Here is a 20,782-nt window from a genome sequence, read left to right as displayed (position 1 = left end):
CCGTGGGAAGCCTTTGATTTTCCGGAACTAAAAGTTGCTTTTGTCATGCCCCCGCGGGATGCAAGCTGTCTGTAGGTACCGTTAAGATCTGTTAAACGAATGAGCCGTAAAAGTCTATTGATTTTTAGAAGATGCCGGCTTAGTGTTTACGACGTCCGCCTTCTATTCGGGAGATCGGCGGTTCGATCCCGGGAACGCACTTTTCGGAATTATGTACGTTTTAAGAAATTAAATAGGAAACCTAGGAGTTGAGTCTCCTGAGAGTTGTCCATAATGTTCTCAAAGGTGTGTGAAGTCTGCTTGGCCAGCGTGGTGGACTATGGCCAAACCTTTCTCATACTGAGGAGACCCGTCCTCTGTAGTGAGCCGGCTATGAGGTGATCAGGATGATGGTGATGATGATGATGATGATACCTAGATTTTTAAATGGCTGTGACACAGACGACCTTAATGAAACTGCAAGGGTTGTTTTGGTACAGAACCCTAAAAATGACAACAATGTATTAATTTATATCCCAGTACGAGTAGTAACCCAATGCGGCTTCCAGTTCATTATCGCACGAAATAAATTATTTAGAGCACCTCGGGGGAATAAATTCCTTCATTAAGCGCATTTCTGTAGTATCCTGCTGATAGGGGCCAGGTTGCCGGTGTTACAAACCAGACAAATTAGCTCCGGCCTCATTTGTCACGGATCTAAAGGCTTGGGCGGACGCAACTAGCGACGGTAATGTGTCCAACGCAGCTATAACAGGGTACTAGTTTTAGGCATTCATTCACATTATGGAGTGCGTGGAGGCTTCACCTCACTAGGCAGTGTGGACTGTAGCGTGTCTCAAATATATTTTCCTTCGTTTCTTCCTTTGTTTGTCTTTACGCTGCTAGTGGTACTGATTCTGAACACAACTAAATTTTAAACGTTTTCTTTTAATTTTAACTAACATCGTTTTCTTACCATTGAAATATGAAAAGACAGACAAAGTTTGACAGTTTTAAAATTCATTTAGAGCTGTCAAACCTCGTGACTATAGCTGTCGGTCGCAAGCTAAGCAACTAAAATTTAGAGTTTTTAAAAATAAAATGCATGTTCCGTCCTTTTTAGCAATATTAAACCAATAAAGTTGTTTAAGTAAATAAATAAAAAGAAAACGATGCAGAACTCTAAATTTAGTTTAGAGAAAGACAACAGAATCGGCGCCATTGTTGCTCTTAGGTACATAGACCTTTTCATGTGTAAGCCATTTTTCGCGGTTTTAAACTAAATTCATAATTTATTGTTTTAGAAATAGTAGCACGGATTTAGAATAACGATTTGAAATACAAAAATGTATAAAGATCTTCACATAGTGCAGAGCGTGGCGACGAAGATGCACGATTGCAGCTGGTTCCTACCCAAACTCGACCTGAACCCCTTTAAGCAATTCCTTGTTATCCAACTCCTACGAGCAGCTGTGGTCTCCCACGCCACGCCTTGTATTTGGCTAAGCCCTTAACAACAGGGGGCACATTTCTTGGCTGAGTAATAACAGAAATGAAATATGGTATGATCCTTAGATTTGAATTACAATTGCTGTGGTCAGTCCATAAAACTGTTGGATGTTACCTACTGTGTAATATGTGATCTTGTATGAGTCTATTATAAGAATATGTAGAGATTTATGCGATTATGTCCGCGTCGATTTAGGTTTATACACTTAGTACAAAATAAAAGGCATGTTTAGAAATTATAGACAAGCTTTTTAATTTTATTTACCTACTAGCTGATGCTCGCACCTTCGTCCTCGTGGATTTAGTTTTTCAAAAATTCCGTGGGAACTCTGTGATTTTTCGGGATAAAAAGTAAGTAGTCTATGTCACTCTCCAGGTTTTTAACTAGACTAATGCAAAAAATCACGTCGATCCGTTGCTCCGTTGCGCTATGATTAAATGACAAACCAAAAACCAAATAAACCAATAAACCAACAAACTAAGAAACAAACACAATTTCGCATTTATAATATGGGTAGTGAGTGATAATAATATGGTCGTATAATTATTGTAAACGGAAGATTTTGTCTCATTACGTAACGTGTAACAGTTCCGGTACTTTTTAACCGACTTCAAAAAAGGAGGAGGTTCTCAATTCGACTGTATGTTTATTTTTTTATTTATTTTTTTATTTTTAACCGACTTCAAAAAAAGGAGGAGTTTCTCAATTCGACTGTATGTTTTATTTTTTGTATGTTTGTTACGCGATTACTCCATTAATTATGAACCAATTTTGATAACTCTTTTTTTGTTCTGTAGGATATACTTCAGAGGTGGTCCCATTTTAATTTGGTAAAGATCTGACGAATATCTTCGGAGATGGAGAACGGAACTCCTCAATAGATAAGAGTAAATTGCTCGTGATCAGTGTAACAGCTTAGTAAACAGTAGGTTTTTAACCAGGCATATCATATTTTAGTACGATGGGGCCACTAAAAATTGTGAAATAATAAAAATTCAAAAAAAAATAAAAACCGACTTCAAAGAATATTACTATAGAACTACAATAACTCTTGTATACATAATATATTGGGTAATAAATTAATTTATTTTTTACTTTTTAGTGTTGGTGGTTATTGAAGTATTGGTTCACAATTTTACCACCGAACCGCAAGACGTCGGGCGAGTTTCCATCCTTATGTCGTCGACATTCCATCTACACGCACGAAACGTTTTGCGTCATCATTCCTCATACGTATGGCTAAGGTTTGGAATACTCTTCCGCGATATGTGTTTCCTACCAATTACAACCCGGGTATCTTTAAAACAAGAGTGAATAGGCATCTTCTAGGTAAACGCGTCCCATCTTAGGCCACATCATCACTTCCCATCAGGTGTGACTGTGGTCAAGCGTACACCTATAATGAATCAAAAAAAAAAATGCAGACGGTTTTTTTTTTAATTTGTCGGGTTAATCAATCTCGATATATCAAACGTTTGATATAAAATATGGAATTATTGAATCGATTTTCTTAAAATGAAAATCAATAGGTATGGCCGATGTTTCACCCAAAAAAAGTGGGGGTTTCAAAATTTTTTTGCTATCGTATCGAGTGGGGTGTCAAATGAAACAGGAGAAAATTTTGAATTCATCATAAATATAAATATACTACAATATTAAAATATACCAAGCGACAGAAAAACAATTTTACTATTATATTTCAGCGTTTATTAAGACGATCGTAGTCAAGTTTCAACTTTATCGTATCAGTAAGTTGACATTTGAAAGTATACAACGTTTACCTATTAGTAAAGGGAAACTGTGAATGTGCTTAAGGCCACCTGTCCACTGGTGCAGAGAAGAGAGGAGCGGAGCGGCGCTGTGCAAATATTAGCCAATACAATTGCATAAAACTCCCGCTCCGCTTCAGTGGACAAGGATTCGCGGACTAGTTTATGAAATCATACATTATAGCGCATTATCATAATTATACATCAGAGCGGGGTCGCGCAGATGAAAAACGTAGCAATGAGACAGAGTGGGGAAGCAAAGCAGGGAACCAATTGCCCGCTGCCAGTAGCTCAAATGACTCAACGCGTGCTCGCAACCTAACTCTGAAAAAACACAGTCCGCAACTCCGTTACGCATTACTTTCTCGCTCCGCTCCGCTATCTAGCTCCACGTCTATGGACAGATCCAGTCCGCAACTCCGCTCTTTCTCGCTCCGCTCCGCTACCTAGCTCCGCACCAGTAGACAGGCAGCCTAATCGGCGAAAGTCTCGTTAAAAAGATTAAGTACACCTGTTTTTAAGTTTTATTTTATTTTATTTTATTGGTTTGCCAACAGATAGTATACATATTATAAAATAACAATTATATTTCACAGAGAAAAAATTTAGAGTGTACAGTGTACATCCAATTACTGGCAAACCAGCATGCATTTTAAAAGTTTGCAAGTGCGGGATTACCAGTTAACTTAAAGCTAAAAATACAAATATGATTTGAGAAGTTGATTATAAAACGATGCTTGGGAACATTGAACTATTATATAAGCGCTTTAATAATACGTTCTTCAATTCTTTATTATTGGGAAGCATAAATCCATAGATATCGAATTAATTAATTAATTCTTTTTCTAAGGACTCGATTCCTTTAAATACGTTTGATAACATCTAAGTATCATTAAATTAGATTAACGGGTTTGGAGTTATTTGTATCCCGGCTCGTTAATACCATTGCAGGACCCTTTGATGTTACCGCCCTAAACGCCTTGTTTCACTGTTAGACATCAAGTGGTAATTAATAAAGGAGGTGTGATTTATGATTTATGAAAATAAATACTTTGAAAAGATTGTTAAGTACCTTTATCTACTTAATATTCTTTTTATTAAAAGATTTCAAAATAATCTTTTAGTCACTGATTCTAGATAATGTACCTACCTACCTAATAGAAAAGGTATTAAATATGCTGTCTAATAAAAATAGCATACCTACTGGGTGGGAGTTGGGACAGTGCGACTTTTCGTCGATTATTACACGACTGCAAAAAAAGTAATGATATAATGTTTTCGGGGTTTGTCGTATGCAGGAACGTATGTGAGTTTCTTTATTACACTACAGTACATTATAGTGTGTGTTAGAATGCTTAGATAGGGTAGGTACATCATCCCGAGTGACACTGGCTATATTTTTTTAAATTCAATATGGCGAAGCAGTCGTCTTTTTTATTTATTTAAGTACCTATTACTCTAGGGAATAATTTCATTAACTTAAGTTCAGCCTCAAAGTTTACCTAATTCTTTGTTTCTAATTTATTTTTTAATATCTGATGGCCGCGATTTCGTATGCGTGGATTTATATTTTTAAAAACCCGTGGGAACTCTTTGATTTCCTGGGATAAAAAGTAGCCTATGTCACTCTCCAGGTCTTTAACTATACCCATGCAAAAAATAACGTTGATCCGTTGCTCTGTTGCGACGTGATTGAAGGACAAACCAACAAATCAAAAAACCAACAAACAAACACACTTTCGCATTTATAATAAGGGTACTGATTTCTAATTCATAATATTTTGTTCCAGATCTCGTAACCCAGCAGTTGTTCCCAATACTACTCTAGATACTCCAACGATCAGGGTTCGTGTGACCAGACAGACGTCGCAGGACTGCCTAGGAATATCTAAAAGATACCACGAGTGTAATACGGCTGTAAGTTTTTTGCTACCCTATTTTTTAAAGTGCAGTTACTGTTCTTGCAATTCACGAAGGCGAGTCAACTTTACTTGGGCTTACATCGTATAGGTACATGGACAGTGTGCGTGCCTCATCGGGGTTTTTTAATGTGTTCCTTCCTTTTTCCTCCAACATGGCGGTCGAGGACTTTTGTAGGTTAATCCTGCGCGCTAACCTGATAAGGGTTAGCGCGCAGGCTGTGCGGGTGTGCGGACAGTCCCCACCTCGATTGCCATCTCGACCTGTCACGTAATAGTTTTTGAGTTATCGCTAATAAACGTGAGAATTTTTGAAAATTGAACTTTCTATAAAAAGGGCTACCTACGTAGAAAACGTTAAATAATATCGACATGACTGGTATTGGTCTGCGACATACATACGCTATTTTGGGTCAGGGGAAATCAAAGAGTTCCCCCGGAAAAGCCTAAATTCACGCGGACGCAAGCCGCCGCTCCGGCTTTACATAGTTTTGAAAAGCCGGAGGGGCTTTTTGTAGGTGACCAAATTATTATTATAGATGGCCAAGTCGTGCGGCCTATCTGGCTTCGGTGTGTTTACCCGTTAGGATTGTATTTTAGAAACAGTCACCTTAATCATAGATTAGTGAATAATTAACCATTAACCTTAATCCGTGTCCATAAATCTAACAGGACTTAACCTAACAAATATGAAGTCATAACGTACCAAAGGCTTGCTACGACGTAGAGAAGTAATTAAATATGGAGATGGTAAGTTCAATGCGGCAATCTGTGATTAAGAATTCACCCACTAAGGGTTAGAGATTTGATGTGAAATAAATACCTTACTAGCTATTGCCGGCAACTTATTCTGCGTGAAAAAGAAAATTAACTTATATTTTCCTGTGGAACTAAGATTAACGATGTTAGAGGGTAGTCTTTAAATTTAAATCCAAAATGTAGGTACCTATTTCATTTGTACAGTGTCACTTATTTGCTACGTCTAGAGCATTCTAGGACTAGACCACCGGTTCGGAAAGCAGTTTAGACTGAAAAGAGTAAGAAATTAAAATCATAACAAGTTACATTGGTCTCTCAGATAGGTAGCTACTACCGAAACTTATCAGATCATGCCTGCCAAAGTCAGTTTAGCAGTTTAACCTAAAAAACTTAAAAACTAATTTGTCGGTGAGTAGGTACCTATTAGTATGGATACATAAATATTTTGAAAAATACTTAAGTATACGAAGTATAAGTGTACGAAGTTACAAAATAATCCACACATAATTACCTAAGCTTATCCATAATCGTTAAGATAACGCACTAGCTAGGTGCTTATAACATAGGTACTTATTGTGTTTGGCGCCGGTTTGCGGTGGTGATTATCAAGAACTTGTACACTTATGTACATAGAGATGTCAGATACTAGAGGTAATAAGATTTCGTAAAAAGGCCTCAACTTGACTGGTGAACCATTCAGTAAATTACCGCTGCACCTGCCTTTACCCTGTCAGTCAATAAATTTATTTTACCTACCATAATAGTATTGCGCAATTCTTATCTACACTAATATTATAAAGAGGAAAACTTTGTTTGTTTGTTTGTTTGTTTGTTTGTTTGTTTGTTTGTTTGTACTGAATAGGCTCAAAAACTACTGGACCGATTTTAAAAATTCTTTCACCATTCGAAAGCTACATTATCCACGAGTAACATAGGCTATATTTTATTTTGGAAAAAAATAGGGTTCCGTAAGATATTTGGGTTTTTCGGACACAAGGTGTAAAAAATCAACCAGAAAAGTTACTTATTTTGCGTACGCTGCCTAAACTATAAAAGATAGAACCATAAAATGTTCTAATTAATTGTAGATCTTATAAATATCTACAAAAAAGTCCGCGACACACTATACCCATCTATGTCGAGTGAGGCACAGCAACCATTTTTTTATTTAAAAATCTTGAATTTTTTTTGGACTACATTTAAACGCGTTTATTTTACTCATGCTATTAATCCTTATCAAAATAAATGATTTCATCACTAAGAACAGTTTATGGAGATAATATTTGGTCTTTGAATGATTAAAATTGGACGTTTGGTTTTGAAGTTATGGCGAAATTAAAATATTACGATTTCTGCTGCACGGCCCGTTGTATTATATAAAGAGGTAATGTCGTTAAGTTTGTTTGTAGGGGGTAATCTTTAGAACTACTGAACCGATTTTAAAAATTCTTTCACCAGTAGAAAGCTACATTATTCCTGAGTGACATAGGCCTTACGGGATCTTTAAAAACCTAAATCTACGCGGGCGAAGCCGCGGGGATCAGCTAGTATTATTATAACTTGGCGGGTTGTAGGCTACATTGACAGGCTGGTAGGTGCTTCGACAAAGAAACTCCAATTTTCCAACTTGTTACAAAATAGGCCTCTTATTACAATAATAGGAGAAAAAAATCGCATACTGATTTGGCAATAAAATATTTGTATATTTCTTTAGAATAATCCAATATTACTAATATAATAATACTAAGATTACAAAGTATATATAATTTTATGTAATTATATGTATGTATTATATCTACACTAATATTATAAAGAGGAAAACTTTGTTTGTTTGTTTGTTTGTTTGTTTGTTTGTACTGAATAGGCTCAAAAACTACTGGACCGATTTTAAAAATTCTTTCACCATTCGAAAGCTACATTATCCACGAGTAACATAGGCTATATTTTATTTTGGAAAAAAATAGGGTTCCGTAAGATATTTGGGTTTTTCGGACACAAGGTGTAAAAAATCAACCAGAAAAGTTACTTATTTTGCGTACGCTGCCTAAACTATAAAAGATAGAACCATAAAATGTTCTAATTAATTGTAGATCTTATAAATATCTACAAAAAAGTCCGCGACACACTATACCCATCTATGTCGAGTGAGGCACAGCAACCATTTTTTTATTTAAAAATCTTGAATTTTTTTTGGACTACATTTAAACGCGTTTATTTTACTCATGCTATTAATCCTTATCAAAATAAATGATTTCATCACTAAGAACAGTTTATGGAGATAATATTTGGTCTTTGAATGATTAAAATTGGACGTTTGGTTTTGAAGTTATGGCGAAATTAAAATATTACGATTTCTGCTGCACGGCCCGTTGTATTATATAAAGAGGTAATGTCGTTAAGTTTGTTTGTAGGGGGTAATCTTTAGAACTACTGAACCGATTTTAAAAATTCTTTCACCAGTAGAAAGCTACATTATTCCTGAGTGACATAGGCTATACGGGATCTTTAAAAACCTAAATCTACGCGGGCGAAGCCGCGGGGATCAGCTAGTATTATTATAACTTGGCGGGTTGTAGGCTACATTGACAGGCTGGTAGGTGCTTCGACAAAGAAACTCCAATTTTCCAACTTGTTACAAAATAGGCCTCTTATTACAATAATAGGAGAAAAAAATCGCATACTGATTTGGCAATAAAATATTTGTATATTTCTTTAGAATAATCCAATATTACTAATATAATAATACTAAGATTACAAAGTATATATAATTTTATGTAATTATATGTATGTATTATATATATGTATTATAAGTAATAATTTTTATGTAGTTTCAAAAGTAAGAGAGATAACTATAATAATATCATAATACATATTATGTTAACTAATTTTTTGCATAAGCTACGGCCAGATTCATTGAGAAGGCGTCATCATGTCTCCACCTCTGTGGTCTATAACTTAATGCCTATTTATGCTAATTTTAATTTATTTGCCTATTAAACTCTGTCATGGACTGTTTACAGTAGGTATTTTGACTTGGCACAAATATGAATGTATTTTCCGATTAACAAATATCATATTTCCATCGATGTTCAAATCAATTAACTAGAAAATATTCTCTCTGAGCAAGTCTTTTTCAAGTCGCGATTTTCGTTCCTTTAGCTATGTAAGTTCGCATTATAAAAAATAGTTTATAGTTTCGAAAGTTTAATAAAATACGACGTGCAATGAAAAGATATCAAAGCTCATTAAAGAAAAAGTAGACTTAGATATTTTTTATTAATGAAAATGAAAACATAAACAGGCGCGTTGACAATTTCTGTATCCAAACAAAAAATTAGATGGCTACTTACCTTTAGGAAGATTAATAAGCTATAGATAAAAGATAATCCAGTCTATATTTTATACTTTATAGACATACTAGTGAATGCCGTAATTTTGTCCATGTGGAATTAGGTCCCGTGGAAACATTATGATTTTTAGGACATCACCCACGCTCACCCGCACCGGGTTAGCGCGGGAGCTGTGCGGCTGTGCGGGGCGTTTCCTCCCCGGATAACCATTTCGACCTGTCGCGTACTATAGGTATATAGCCTATGTGCCTATATGCTAATATCCAGGTCTTTAACTTTATCTATGCAAAAAATCACGCCGATTTGTTGCCCCACCTCCGTTACTGCGTGATTGGAGGACAAACTGACAAACGTATTCGTATTTATAATACTAGCTGATGTACTCGACTTCATCCGCGTGGATTTAGGTTTTTATAATCCTGCGGGAACTCTTTGATTTTCTGGGATAAAAAGAAGCCTATCTATGTCACTCTCAGGGTTTTAACGGATGGATAATATGGATAATATATATCCACGCAAAAAATCATGCCGACCAATGCTTCGTTGCGGCGTTATTAAAGGTAAACCAACAAACCCACGAACAGACAAACTTTCGCATTTATAATATGAGTAGGTATTAGTAGGATTACAAGTAAATAATATACAGTTTTAGTAATAGATATTGATTTTCGTATCATTGTACTCAGCAAACACAATACTTTGCCGTGTGTATATGCCAACCTCCATAAAATCTTTGAATACGACAGCGATCACATACAGGGTGTAACCAGAACGCTAGCAAAAACGAAGACAGGTGATAGATAGTACCTACTGATGATTACTGATAATATGATACAACAAAAAACTCAAAAAAAATATATCCAACATTTTGTAAAAATTCAGCATATATTGCAATTAAAACATCCGACGCTAGAGGTCAACGAACGTTGCGTAAGTAGGCCATTTGGAGTCAATGCCAAGTCGTAGGTGAGGCGGAGCATTGACCCCAGTTTTGAACGCTATAATTGCAGGTTTGAAAAATACTAAATCATTAAAACTACAAAATGAGGCAAATGGTTATTTTTATTGGATTGCATTTAGATAGTACAAAAATAACGCTAAGTTTCTTCTAGCGTTCTGGTTACACCCTGGATAGTCGTACCTACGAGCAATTTCCCATATGATTTAAGAGTTTTATGCCTCGTAAATGTTTCCGTGATTGGCATTGTTCGCTGCTAACGGCTAATAAACGTCGGATTTTTAATTTATTGGCTGCATGTTTGTTTAATTTTCCCGCGGGCACCTCACTTGAAAGGAAAACCTGTGTAAAGTGTTTATTGTGAACTACTCAGGTAATCCTCAAGATGCGGATGTTTAGAGCTTTATTAAGATTTTTAGAATGCAGAGTTTATGAACTGTGCCTATACACATTGAAATAGGTAGTTTACTAGCATACCTTCTAGCAGTGGCGTGCACATGGTTTAGAGACAGGGTAGGCATTAGTAAGGTAGCTACGTATTTACTGGCTAAAGAATAACGATCATTGAAATATTTCAATTATGGTAACTATTTCTAAGCAGCGTTTTTATGCTTCTATGAGCTGCACTCCTCTGCCTACTAGTAGGTATACTATAAGGACGAGGAGTCAGACGATTGTATAAATCTAGTGTAGTAGGTACTTCTAGTTGTTAATGAGTACCCCAAGTCATACACTACAGGATACAGACAGGACCCTGCCCTTAGGAAAGACAAAGGTCCTGCATTTAGAGCCTTCATAATTTTTATGTTTTATTTTAACAAGATGGATACAACACCCGGATCGTATTCAACCTTAATCCTCATATTACTGAATTATAATCCATACTATTCCATACTAATATTATAAATGAGAAAGTGTGTCTGTCTGTCTGTCTGCTAGCTTTTCACGGTCCATCCCTTCAACCAATTTTGACGAAATTTGGTACAGAGATAGCTTACATCGCGAGGCTAAACAAAGGCCTGTTTTTATACCGGAAAATCAAAGAACTCCCACAGGATTAATAAAAAACCTAAATCCACGCGGATGAAGTGGCGGGCATCATCTGGTAATATATAATACTTCTCATCAAAAAATCGAAACACATCGCAATATCTTTTAGTTTGAAAATGTTTCGCGTTTTTTGATGAGAAGTACCTATATATTATTAATTTAATTAATGTAATTTTGATAGCAATAAAGCGGTTTTAAATTAAATTAAAATTAAATTAAATGAAATTATTTTAATGATAAATCAATAGGTAATATTATTATTTCTTTAGCCCTGTTTGACCGGAGAAAAGGACATGCGGGCAGAACAGTGCTCGTCTTACGATCGAAGACCGTTCCGGGGAAGATTCTATACATGGGTACCTTATGTAGATGGTAAGTGTCTTTCTCAGGAAGAGCTACACCATCGTTTAGGTATTCGTGTTGGACCGATTCCTTTCTTGGTGCTCATGGTCCGTGGCGTGAGACGGCTCGTCATGTGGGGCAAGGGTTGTGAAGGGTGACAGGTGACGTAAAAATCAAGTTGCTTTTAAAGTCCCACAACCGAACCGCAAGACGTCGTTGGGCGAGTTATGTCGTCGACATCCCATCTACACGCACGAAAGGTTTTGCGTCTTCATTCCTCATCAGTGGCGTGCATAGGGTTCCAAGCTAGGGTAGGCATTAGTTAGTTAGGTTACCTATTTAGAGGCTGTCATGATGAAAAATGACCATTGAGCCATTTCAACTAGGGTAAGCAGAGCTTTTATGCCTCTATGACCTGCACGCCACTGCAGTCACACGCATGGCTAAGATTTCTAACACTCTTCCACGATATGTGTTTCCTTCTAATTACAACCCGAGTATCTTTAAAACAAGAGTGAATAGGCATCTTCCAGGTAAACGCGTCCCTCATCACTTTCCATCAGTTGTGATTGTGGTCAAGCGTCTGCCTATAATGAATAAAAAAAAAAACCGGCACCCTACTCTATGAGGCGCCTCAGTCAAGAGATAGACCTATAGTTTAGGCACGCCCTTTGGCGGTAGGGTTTTGCGGGTTGGGTGGTTACTGGTTACTAGCCACTAGCCACGGTTGAAGTCTCACACGGCTAATTTAGTAATTAATTTCCAAACGGACTCAGATGGAAATCGAATCTGGGACGACAGCAGTCACCACCACCGGTCCACTGCACCAGCCAGTGTAATTTTTTAATCAGCGACATGATTTTATAACAGTGGGATTTTTCTTTCTTACCAGGCAACTCACCGTGCTTGTTAAACTGTAGACCTCTGGGCCAGCAGTTCTACGCTTCGCTATCGTTAGTGGCGGATGGGTCACCGTGTACCAAGCCGGGGTATCGAGCTATGTGCGTGCAAGGGAGCTGTAAGGCCAGTATTTAATATTGTCTATTTCTTTACATTTACATACTTACTCAGGGTGTGATTCCATTGAAGGCGAGATGAGAGATGCAGAGTAGACGGTAGAATCTTCTTATTTGTCGTTACGCTCTTAGCAGAGCGGTTATACTTAGGTATGAGTCCCCATTTCTCTGAGATGGCTTGCTTCCTTGTATACTAAGGGGACGTCTATCGCAGCTTGTCTTTCACTGGGGCTGCCAATCTCATCAAGTTGGCTGGCGATCTACCAAGTGCTCTGGTGCCCTTTACTGTTTCTGGAACTACTAGGCGTTTACCTAATGGAAACATGCTAACGTCTAGTATTATGACCAAAGAAAGTGAAAGAAAATTACGGCCTATAGGAAGAATAAAATATCTTTCAACTAGCTTATGGTCCCAACTTCGTCCGCGTGGACTACACAAATTTTAAACCCCTATTTCACCCCCTTAAGAGTTGAATTTTCAAAAATCCTTTCTTAGCGGATGTCTACGTCATAATAGCTATCTGCATGCCAAATTTCAGCCCGATTCGTCTAGTAGTTTGAGTTGTGCCTTGATAGATCAGTCAGTCAGTCAGTCACCTTTTCCTTTTATATATTCGTATTTAGATAATATTAAAAACCCTGCGATTTTAGTATTAATAATTCAGTGTAGAGCCACGATTACACCTGTAAGTTTTACTCACGTAAGTAGTTTACGTAATTAATTGACAACAAAACTAAGGTAAATATCACAAAAGGTTTATAAGTAAGTTTATTGTAAGTTAATCATGTAAGCTACTTACATGAGTAAAACTTACACATGTATCGCGACCTAACGTCAAAGTTGGACGGGACAAGGTCGTGATTTAACATCTCCATACAATATTATTAGGGTTGTAACACTAATTAAATATGTATTATGTTATGACTAGCTGGATATGACTAGCTGATCCCGTGGGAACTCTTTGGTTTTCCGGGATAAAAAGTAGCCTATGTCACATTCCGAGACGCAAGCTAAAACACCAAATTCCATATAAATCGGTTAAATGGTTGGGCCTTTAAGAATCCCGTAGAAACTTTTTGATTTTCCAGGATAAAAAGTCGCTTATGGCCGTCCCCGGGATGTAAGCTAACTCTGTACTAAATTTCATCAAAATTGGTTAAACTGTTGGGCCGTGAAAATCTAGCAGACAGACACACGCATAATTAATATTAGTATTAGTATAGATAGTATGGATGTAAATCGAGCTTAGGTCCATTGTTGAAGCACTTGACAACTTATTCTTAGAAATATAAATAATGGGCAGTAAATTACTTAAGGAATGGAGCAGAAATTGTGTCTAAGCTGTCATAAATATAGAGGGTCAATAACAGTCAACTCAAGCATCGTTGTGAGTAGGTACAACACTGAAGTCTAAACTGTAATGTGATATGTAATGCGTTAACTGAATTTATCTAGAATCTAGATTCATCATCATCATGATCAACCCATCGCCGGCTTACTACAGAGCACGGGTCTCCTCTCAGAGTGAGAAGGGTTTGGGCATAGTCTTCCACGCTGGCCAAGTGCGGATTTGTAGACTTCACACACCTTTGAGATCATTATGGAGAACTCTCAGGCATTCATGTTTCCTCACGATGTTTTCCTTCACCGTTAAAGCAAGTGATATTTACTTACTTAAAACGCACATAATTTCGACTAGATGCGTGCCCGAGATCGAACCCCCGATTACGGTACAACGATCGCAAAATAAATATTTAGGACTAGCTGATGCCCGCGATTTCGTCTGCGTGGATTAAGGTTTTTAAAAATCTTAGATTCCTCAGAACTCTTAGATTTTCCGGGATTAAAAGTAGCATATGTCACTCTCCAAGTCTTAAACTATACCTGTGCAAGACATCACGCCGATCCGTTGCTCCGTTGTGACGTGATTGAAGGATAAACCAACAAACTAGCAAACTAACAACCCCAAAAAACAAACAAAATAGTGGATCAGGATATAGATATACCTAGGTAGATAAATTCTATTTTCACCTAATGTACAGGACATTTAAAAGCTCTGTGGTTACATCATGTCACGTATATAAATTTTACTATTGATTAAAATACTGAGATCTAAACATAATATTATATCCTTGTATAGCTAGGAAAACCGCACAACCACAGACTCAAAACCACAAGTAACGATTTTGAAAATTACTGTGGTTTCTAATCAATAATTTTCCATCGTAATATTATATTGATGTATAGGTACTTACCTGAGATAATAGTTTGGCTACCATCTTATATCTTTTGACATGACTCATAGAGCGTGGTTGTATCTAAAGTTTTTCACGTGGATAATTTAAATTTAATATATTTTGATCGCCATTTTCAATAAGAAAATAATAGCGAGAGCCTTGTAAAAAATATTACAAAATCATACTATTTTGTTATTAAAGTAATTGAGGCTCTGTAAGGCAAGGCAAGTGATTTTAGACTAGGACAAATACCTACATTTCAAAAAAATGAAAATGCTGAAACACCTGGCCTGGGTCAAGCCAGGTGCACAGATTGAACTAAGCCATCTCAAACTTTGCCATAGACCATAATGATCTAGCGGGTGACAACAAATTTGGTAACCATCACCGATATGGATTTTGTTGGGTTCATAGGATAGAGGCCAACTCTCTGAAGACAAATTTTACATTCTCTTGGCCCTCAGTAATAAGAAAATCAAACTAAAATATAATTACCGTAGTGGACAACATAAGATATGCGTGCGAATTACATCGTGTTGAGGCAATTGCGATTAATTTACCCAGATCATTGTGTCAGCCTATACCGCGAAATCAATCGTTAGTTGATCATGTTCTATTGGCTACAGATAATAAAATGTGTAATTTACGACTGTTTTGACAGTTATGACATGTCTACTTGTGTCTAATTTTCATTGTCTAGGCATATTATAACGTCTGGGGCTTATTAGGATAGCGCCACAGAAAATAACAGTAAAATTTAGGTATTAAATTGGTGCTTTAGGGTTCAATTCTGCTGGTGGATGCTGGTTTTTAAAAATTCTATGCGAACTCTAATTTTTTGGTAGGTATAAAAGTAGTCTATGTCTGTTTCCGGGATGCAACCTACTAAATTAGGTAGGTATGCTAAATTCCATCAACTACTAGTAGACGGGCCGTGAAAAGAGTAACACATATTATACTTTAGCATTTATACTACTACTTACTAGTAATAGTATGGATACGAATCAAATCTCTTAACTACTTGTGCAGATTTAAGTTTCTGATTAAAGTTGCTGTGACATATAGTTAAAAGCATGATTTCGCTTGCAGATCTAGCGAAACTGTCAATCTGGGCCTTCTTGTTTCTTTAGGAACCCTGACTGTTCAATATCTACCTTTAGCTTGCTATGTTCTCGTTGTTCTATATGTCCCTTCTCTGAAAGAAAGTAGCTGTATGATCTTTCAAAATATTCTGAAAGATAATTAAGCTTCGTTGTGTGAATTCATAAGCATAGACAGATAGGTACACTTCATATAGATACCTCTTATACATTGACAATAGGTTTCTCTTTTAGGTCTTGAGTTTAGGTTCTTCGTTTGCTCTATAAAGTGTTGAATAGATGCAACTTAGTAGATCCAAGGAGAGACGTCTCGTAATCGTAAATTATTGAAAATACTGCTATTGATGGTTACTACGAGTATGTGATAATGTTCGTCGGCATATGTTTATTGCTCATTTTACACTTGACTAGGTCACGTGTCTTTACTATTAGCTTTTAGTGTATTGCGATTTATTTGTTGTCAGGGTTAATTGGCATATTTAATCCAACGTTAAAATTAAGTCAATCAATTAAAAAATTCAAAGGATTGAATCAATCAATCAGCCTTTATTTTTTCTTTCGGATTGTGTTGTACGTACTGCTGGCCCTACTGGCCGTTTAAGCGTCACCGGTGGGTTTGGGCGTCCACTGCTTGATATAAGGCCTTCCCCAGAACACGTCACTATTGTTAGCGACAGGTCGAGATGGCAATCGGGGTATGAGGCGGGGGACGCTCCGCACAATCGCACGTCACCTGCGCTATCCCACACCGGATTAGCGCGGGGGCTGTGCGGGTGTGTCCTCACCCCGATTGCCATGTCAACCTTCGCGTACTATACATATTAATTAAGGTCTTATCCATCCACTTTCCGCCACCTTTTTGTAGTTAGTTTGTTAGAGGTCATCTTAGGCCACGATTACACCTGTAAGTTTTACTCACGTAAGTAGCTTACGTGATTATCTTACGACACATTTACTAATGTAACCTCTCACATTTACGTTAGTAAATTTGTTGTAAATTAATTAAGTAAGCTGCTTACGCGAGTAAAACTTACAGGTGTAATCGTGGCGTAACGCTACGCTTGTCGATACATTGTCTCCATTCTCCACTAATATTTACCCTCGTATAACCCTTTCCCCTATATATTTATTATCTTTGGAACCGAGTACACACATTAGAATTAACTTCGTAATAGGTTCCCGCGTTACCTTCCAGCGGGCGTAATAAAACACAATTAAATTCCTTACGTAATTAAGCACCTACATAACATCAAAAAGGTTATTCATATAAACATTTATTAACACCTATCATTACCTAAACCTTAGAAACACGGTTGGAATAGTAATTATGATTGACTCACCTCGTAAATTTAGCATGGAGGCGCCACCTATGAACTCGAGCCTTATTCGGCTCTAGAATTGCTTTTATTTGCAAATAGCCAATTTGAAGTTGTTTACTGAATGGCTGTATGGTAATCGGGCGGCACGTACAAGGGCTTTAAGGATAGGTATTCGATGTTTATAACCTCAGGACGCAATTGTAACAATCCTATGGTAGCTATTACGGTATTAACGATTGAAATTTATTGAGTTATCGGTGATATCTACGCGTAAATTGTAGGTTGGAATAAAATATAAGGTTTTGTGCTCATAGTATGCTAGCTAATCTATGACAACAGTGTCGTGTCGCCCCGTTAACATTGGAGCCCTATATTGTGCACATAAATCTTCTAGTTCACTCTATCTATACACCCTGGGCACACCCTGGGTCACAGAACGACACATTGTGAAGTGGTTTACCGTTCTGATATGGATATAGTGAACTTTTTAACGATTAGCGAACGCTTATGAGGTCAAATCTTCTTCTAAATATATAAAAGGAAAAGGTGACTGACTGAATGATCTATCAACGCACAGCTCAAACTACTGGACGGGTCGGACTGAAATTCGGCATGCAGATAGCTATTATGACGAAGGCATCCGCTAAGAAAGGATTTTAGAAAATTCAACCCCTAAGAGTGAAAGAGGGGTTTGAAATTTGTTTAATCCACGCTGAGTATAACCTATGTTATTACTAAACTTCGTTAGATGCGAAGGAGATAGGTATAAGAAGATTTTGATTGCATTTGCAATATCCATAAGCTATAAAATAGTACTTAAGTAATATGGAGTTAAAATAAATTAAAGTCCAGCTTAAGCCTAACTTTGTGAAAAATCAGTTAAGTAGAAAGTATATAGAGGTTCCAATATTAAATTGTCATGATCAACCCATCACCGGCTCACTACGGAGCACGGGTCTCCTCTCAGAGTGAGAAGGGTTTTGGTCATAGTCCACCACGCTGGCCATGTGCGGATTGGTAGACTTCACACACCTTTGAGAACATTATGGAGAACTCTCAGTTTCCTCACGATGTTTTCCTTCACCGTTAAAGCAAGTGATATTTGATTATGTACTTAAAACGCACATAACTCTGAAAAGTTAGAGGTACGTGCCCGGGATCGAACCCCCGACCGCCCGATTAGAAGGCGGACGTCCTAACCACTAGGCTATCACAACTTTACTGTAATGTAAGCTACTCGTACATATTAAATTAATTTTAACGTAATCTGTAACCATTAAAAAAGCAGATAAATCTGGTAATTTTCTGATAGTGTTGGAGTCAAGTCGAGGGCAAGTCTTTCCTCGATAGATTATAACTAAACAAGTTGTGATGCGTAGAGAGATTGAGGTGAAACTATCCATTATAATTGCGGATGACGCCGGCGCCTGGCCCCGCTATCACACATCATTGATTACAGCCCGGAGCGGGGAGCCCTATTCTGGGAGTAACAATATATTTGAAAACTAGGTGATGCTCGCAACTTCGTCCGCGTTGATTTAGCTTTATAAAAATCCTGCAGGAACCCTTTTATTTTCCGGGATAAATGGCCTTCCCTGGGATGTAAGCTAACTCTATACCAAATTTCATCAAAATCGGTTAAACTGTTGGGCCGTGATAAGATAGCAGACAGACACATAGACAGACAGACACACTTTCGCATATATATTAGCATGGTATAGTTCTTCCATATTAGTATGGACTTCTTTTGTTCAAAATTGATATGCATTAAAACAAAAGAACGCGGTGTTGAAAGATACGGTGATAACCGAGGGGTATTAGTAATTATACTTTAGATTGTGATAAAAACCGGCCAAGTGTGAGTCAGACTCGCGCACCGAGGGTTCCGTACTACTGTCGTATTTTCCCACTTTTTGCACGATAAATCAAAAACTATTAGGCATAAAAATAGATAAAAATCTAGTTTAGAATGTACATGTAAATTCTTTTCATATGATACCTCACTTGAAATTGTAATCTTATGACGATACTATGACATACTAACTAACTAACTTGTAGAAAATACTACTATTGTACTAAAACTTGTAAAACTAAAATAAGATAATATTCATTTAATTAGTAGTCCAGAAACATAAGTACCTACTGAGATAGTGCTAAAACGCACTCGCCCATTAACTCCCAATTTGGAGAAAATCGTATGCGCAAGAATTTGTGATTGATTCACTGTAAACTGTGAATACAATACGAAGTCCTGGATTTTGTAGGAGATGAATACAGAATTAGTAGCTGATGCCAGGAACTTAGCTCAGTTATATTTTTAATTTTTTTATGATATTGTTTTTACCTACACTTCAAGGAAATTTCATACAAAAGAATAATTTCGTACAAGTTCAGAAGTGGGTTCTACATTCTACGATCGTGGTAAAATTCTAATGTTATTTAACTAAAAGGTCAAAGCACAATTCATTGGTTAAACCCATTAAGTTTATTACTATCTTTCATCTACAAACATGAATGAAGATATAACTGTCGTTCTAAACCAAGTGACGTATTCGTAATTTAGGTATTTGGAGCAATGTTACAAACAGAACCGCATTTATTATTTATAGCCTATCATAAAACATAATACGTACCCATTGGCACACATACTCTGGCAGTCAAAACTTTCAAGATATAAATTTCGAAAGGGTAATCTTTTAATACAATGCGTATTATATCCATAAAACAAGGGCGATCGTAAATTTTACGTAAAACCACTTTAGTATTAAATATTTTACTAATGGATTCAAATAAAAACATTACTGTTTCTTTGTATATAAATAAAGTTTCCGAGTTTAGTTATCGGTGTAACACCTTTAAAATAAATCCTAAGTGGAAAAAACAAATAAGTAGGTACCTGTGTGATATCACACTAATTTTCTTCCAAAAAAAGTTAAATTGAAAAAAGTCCATATTGAAATTTATAATTTTATATTATTTTAAAAGTTTCGAGTATACAAAAGCGGTGACAGCCTAGTCGTTACGACGTCGGTTTTTTGTTCGGGAGTTTGGGATTCGAACTTTTCAGAGTTATGTTAATCTTACTTCTTATTTTGCTTTATGGCTTTCAGTAGCTTAAAATGTTATGTTCATTTTAAGCAGGATACGTACGTATGTTGACGGATGACAGCTGCAGTGAGTGGAAGAAGAAGACATGTTGTGCCGACCCCGCGTAGTGTGAGATAAGGTAAAGAAGAAGAAGAGATTATTTAAGGCAGTTAAATATCACTTGCTTTAATGGTGAGGAAAACATAGTGAGGAATCCTGCAACTGCATGCCTCAGATTTTTGGCAGTGGTGACCCTGGGGCCATGGAGTCTTAGTGAAAAAAATAATTGCGATACATTTCACCGTGATTCAAGCAGGCACATTTTTTGAGCAACGGTCAGGCTGGCTGTCCAGCGCGGAAATGCAGCCAGTATTCTTGGCACCATT

At 36.9% G+C, this 20,782-nt stretch overlaps 1 protein-coding gene across 3 annotated transcripts in view; it reads left to right on the top strand.

Annotated features, from left to right (window-relative positions):
* LOC117991692 (ADAMTS-like protein 4) overlaps window positions 1-20,782 on the top strand; it is a 95,253-nt gene that overhangs the window by 38,118 nt on the left and 36,353 nt on the right. For 2 of the 3 annotated variants that reach the window (XM_069505287.1, XM_069505288.1), the window contains exons 5-7: window positions 5,049-5,175; window positions 11,564-11,666; window positions 12,529-12,659. In XM_069505287.1, coding sequence (XP_069361388.1) covers window positions 5,049-5,175; window positions 11,564-11,666; window positions 12,529-12,659 — 361 coding nt within the window. Of the gene's footprint in view, window positions 1-5,048; window positions 5,176-11,563; window positions 11,667-12,528; window positions 12,664-20,782 lie in introns of all 3 variants that reach the window. The other variant, XM_069505289.1, reaches the window with a different exon arrangement.

The sequence above is a fragment of the Maniola hyperantus genome, chromosome 20, assembly GCF_902806685.2.
Source record: "Maniola hyperantus chromosome 20, iAphHyp1.2, whole genome shotgun sequence".
In the NCBI taxonomy this organism is placed as follows: Eukaryota; Metazoa; Arthropoda; class Insecta; order Lepidoptera; family Nymphalidae; genus Maniola; species Maniola hyperantus.
Note: the sequence above shows the minus strand (reverse complement) of the source record. Positions and strands in the feature narration are given on the sequence as shown.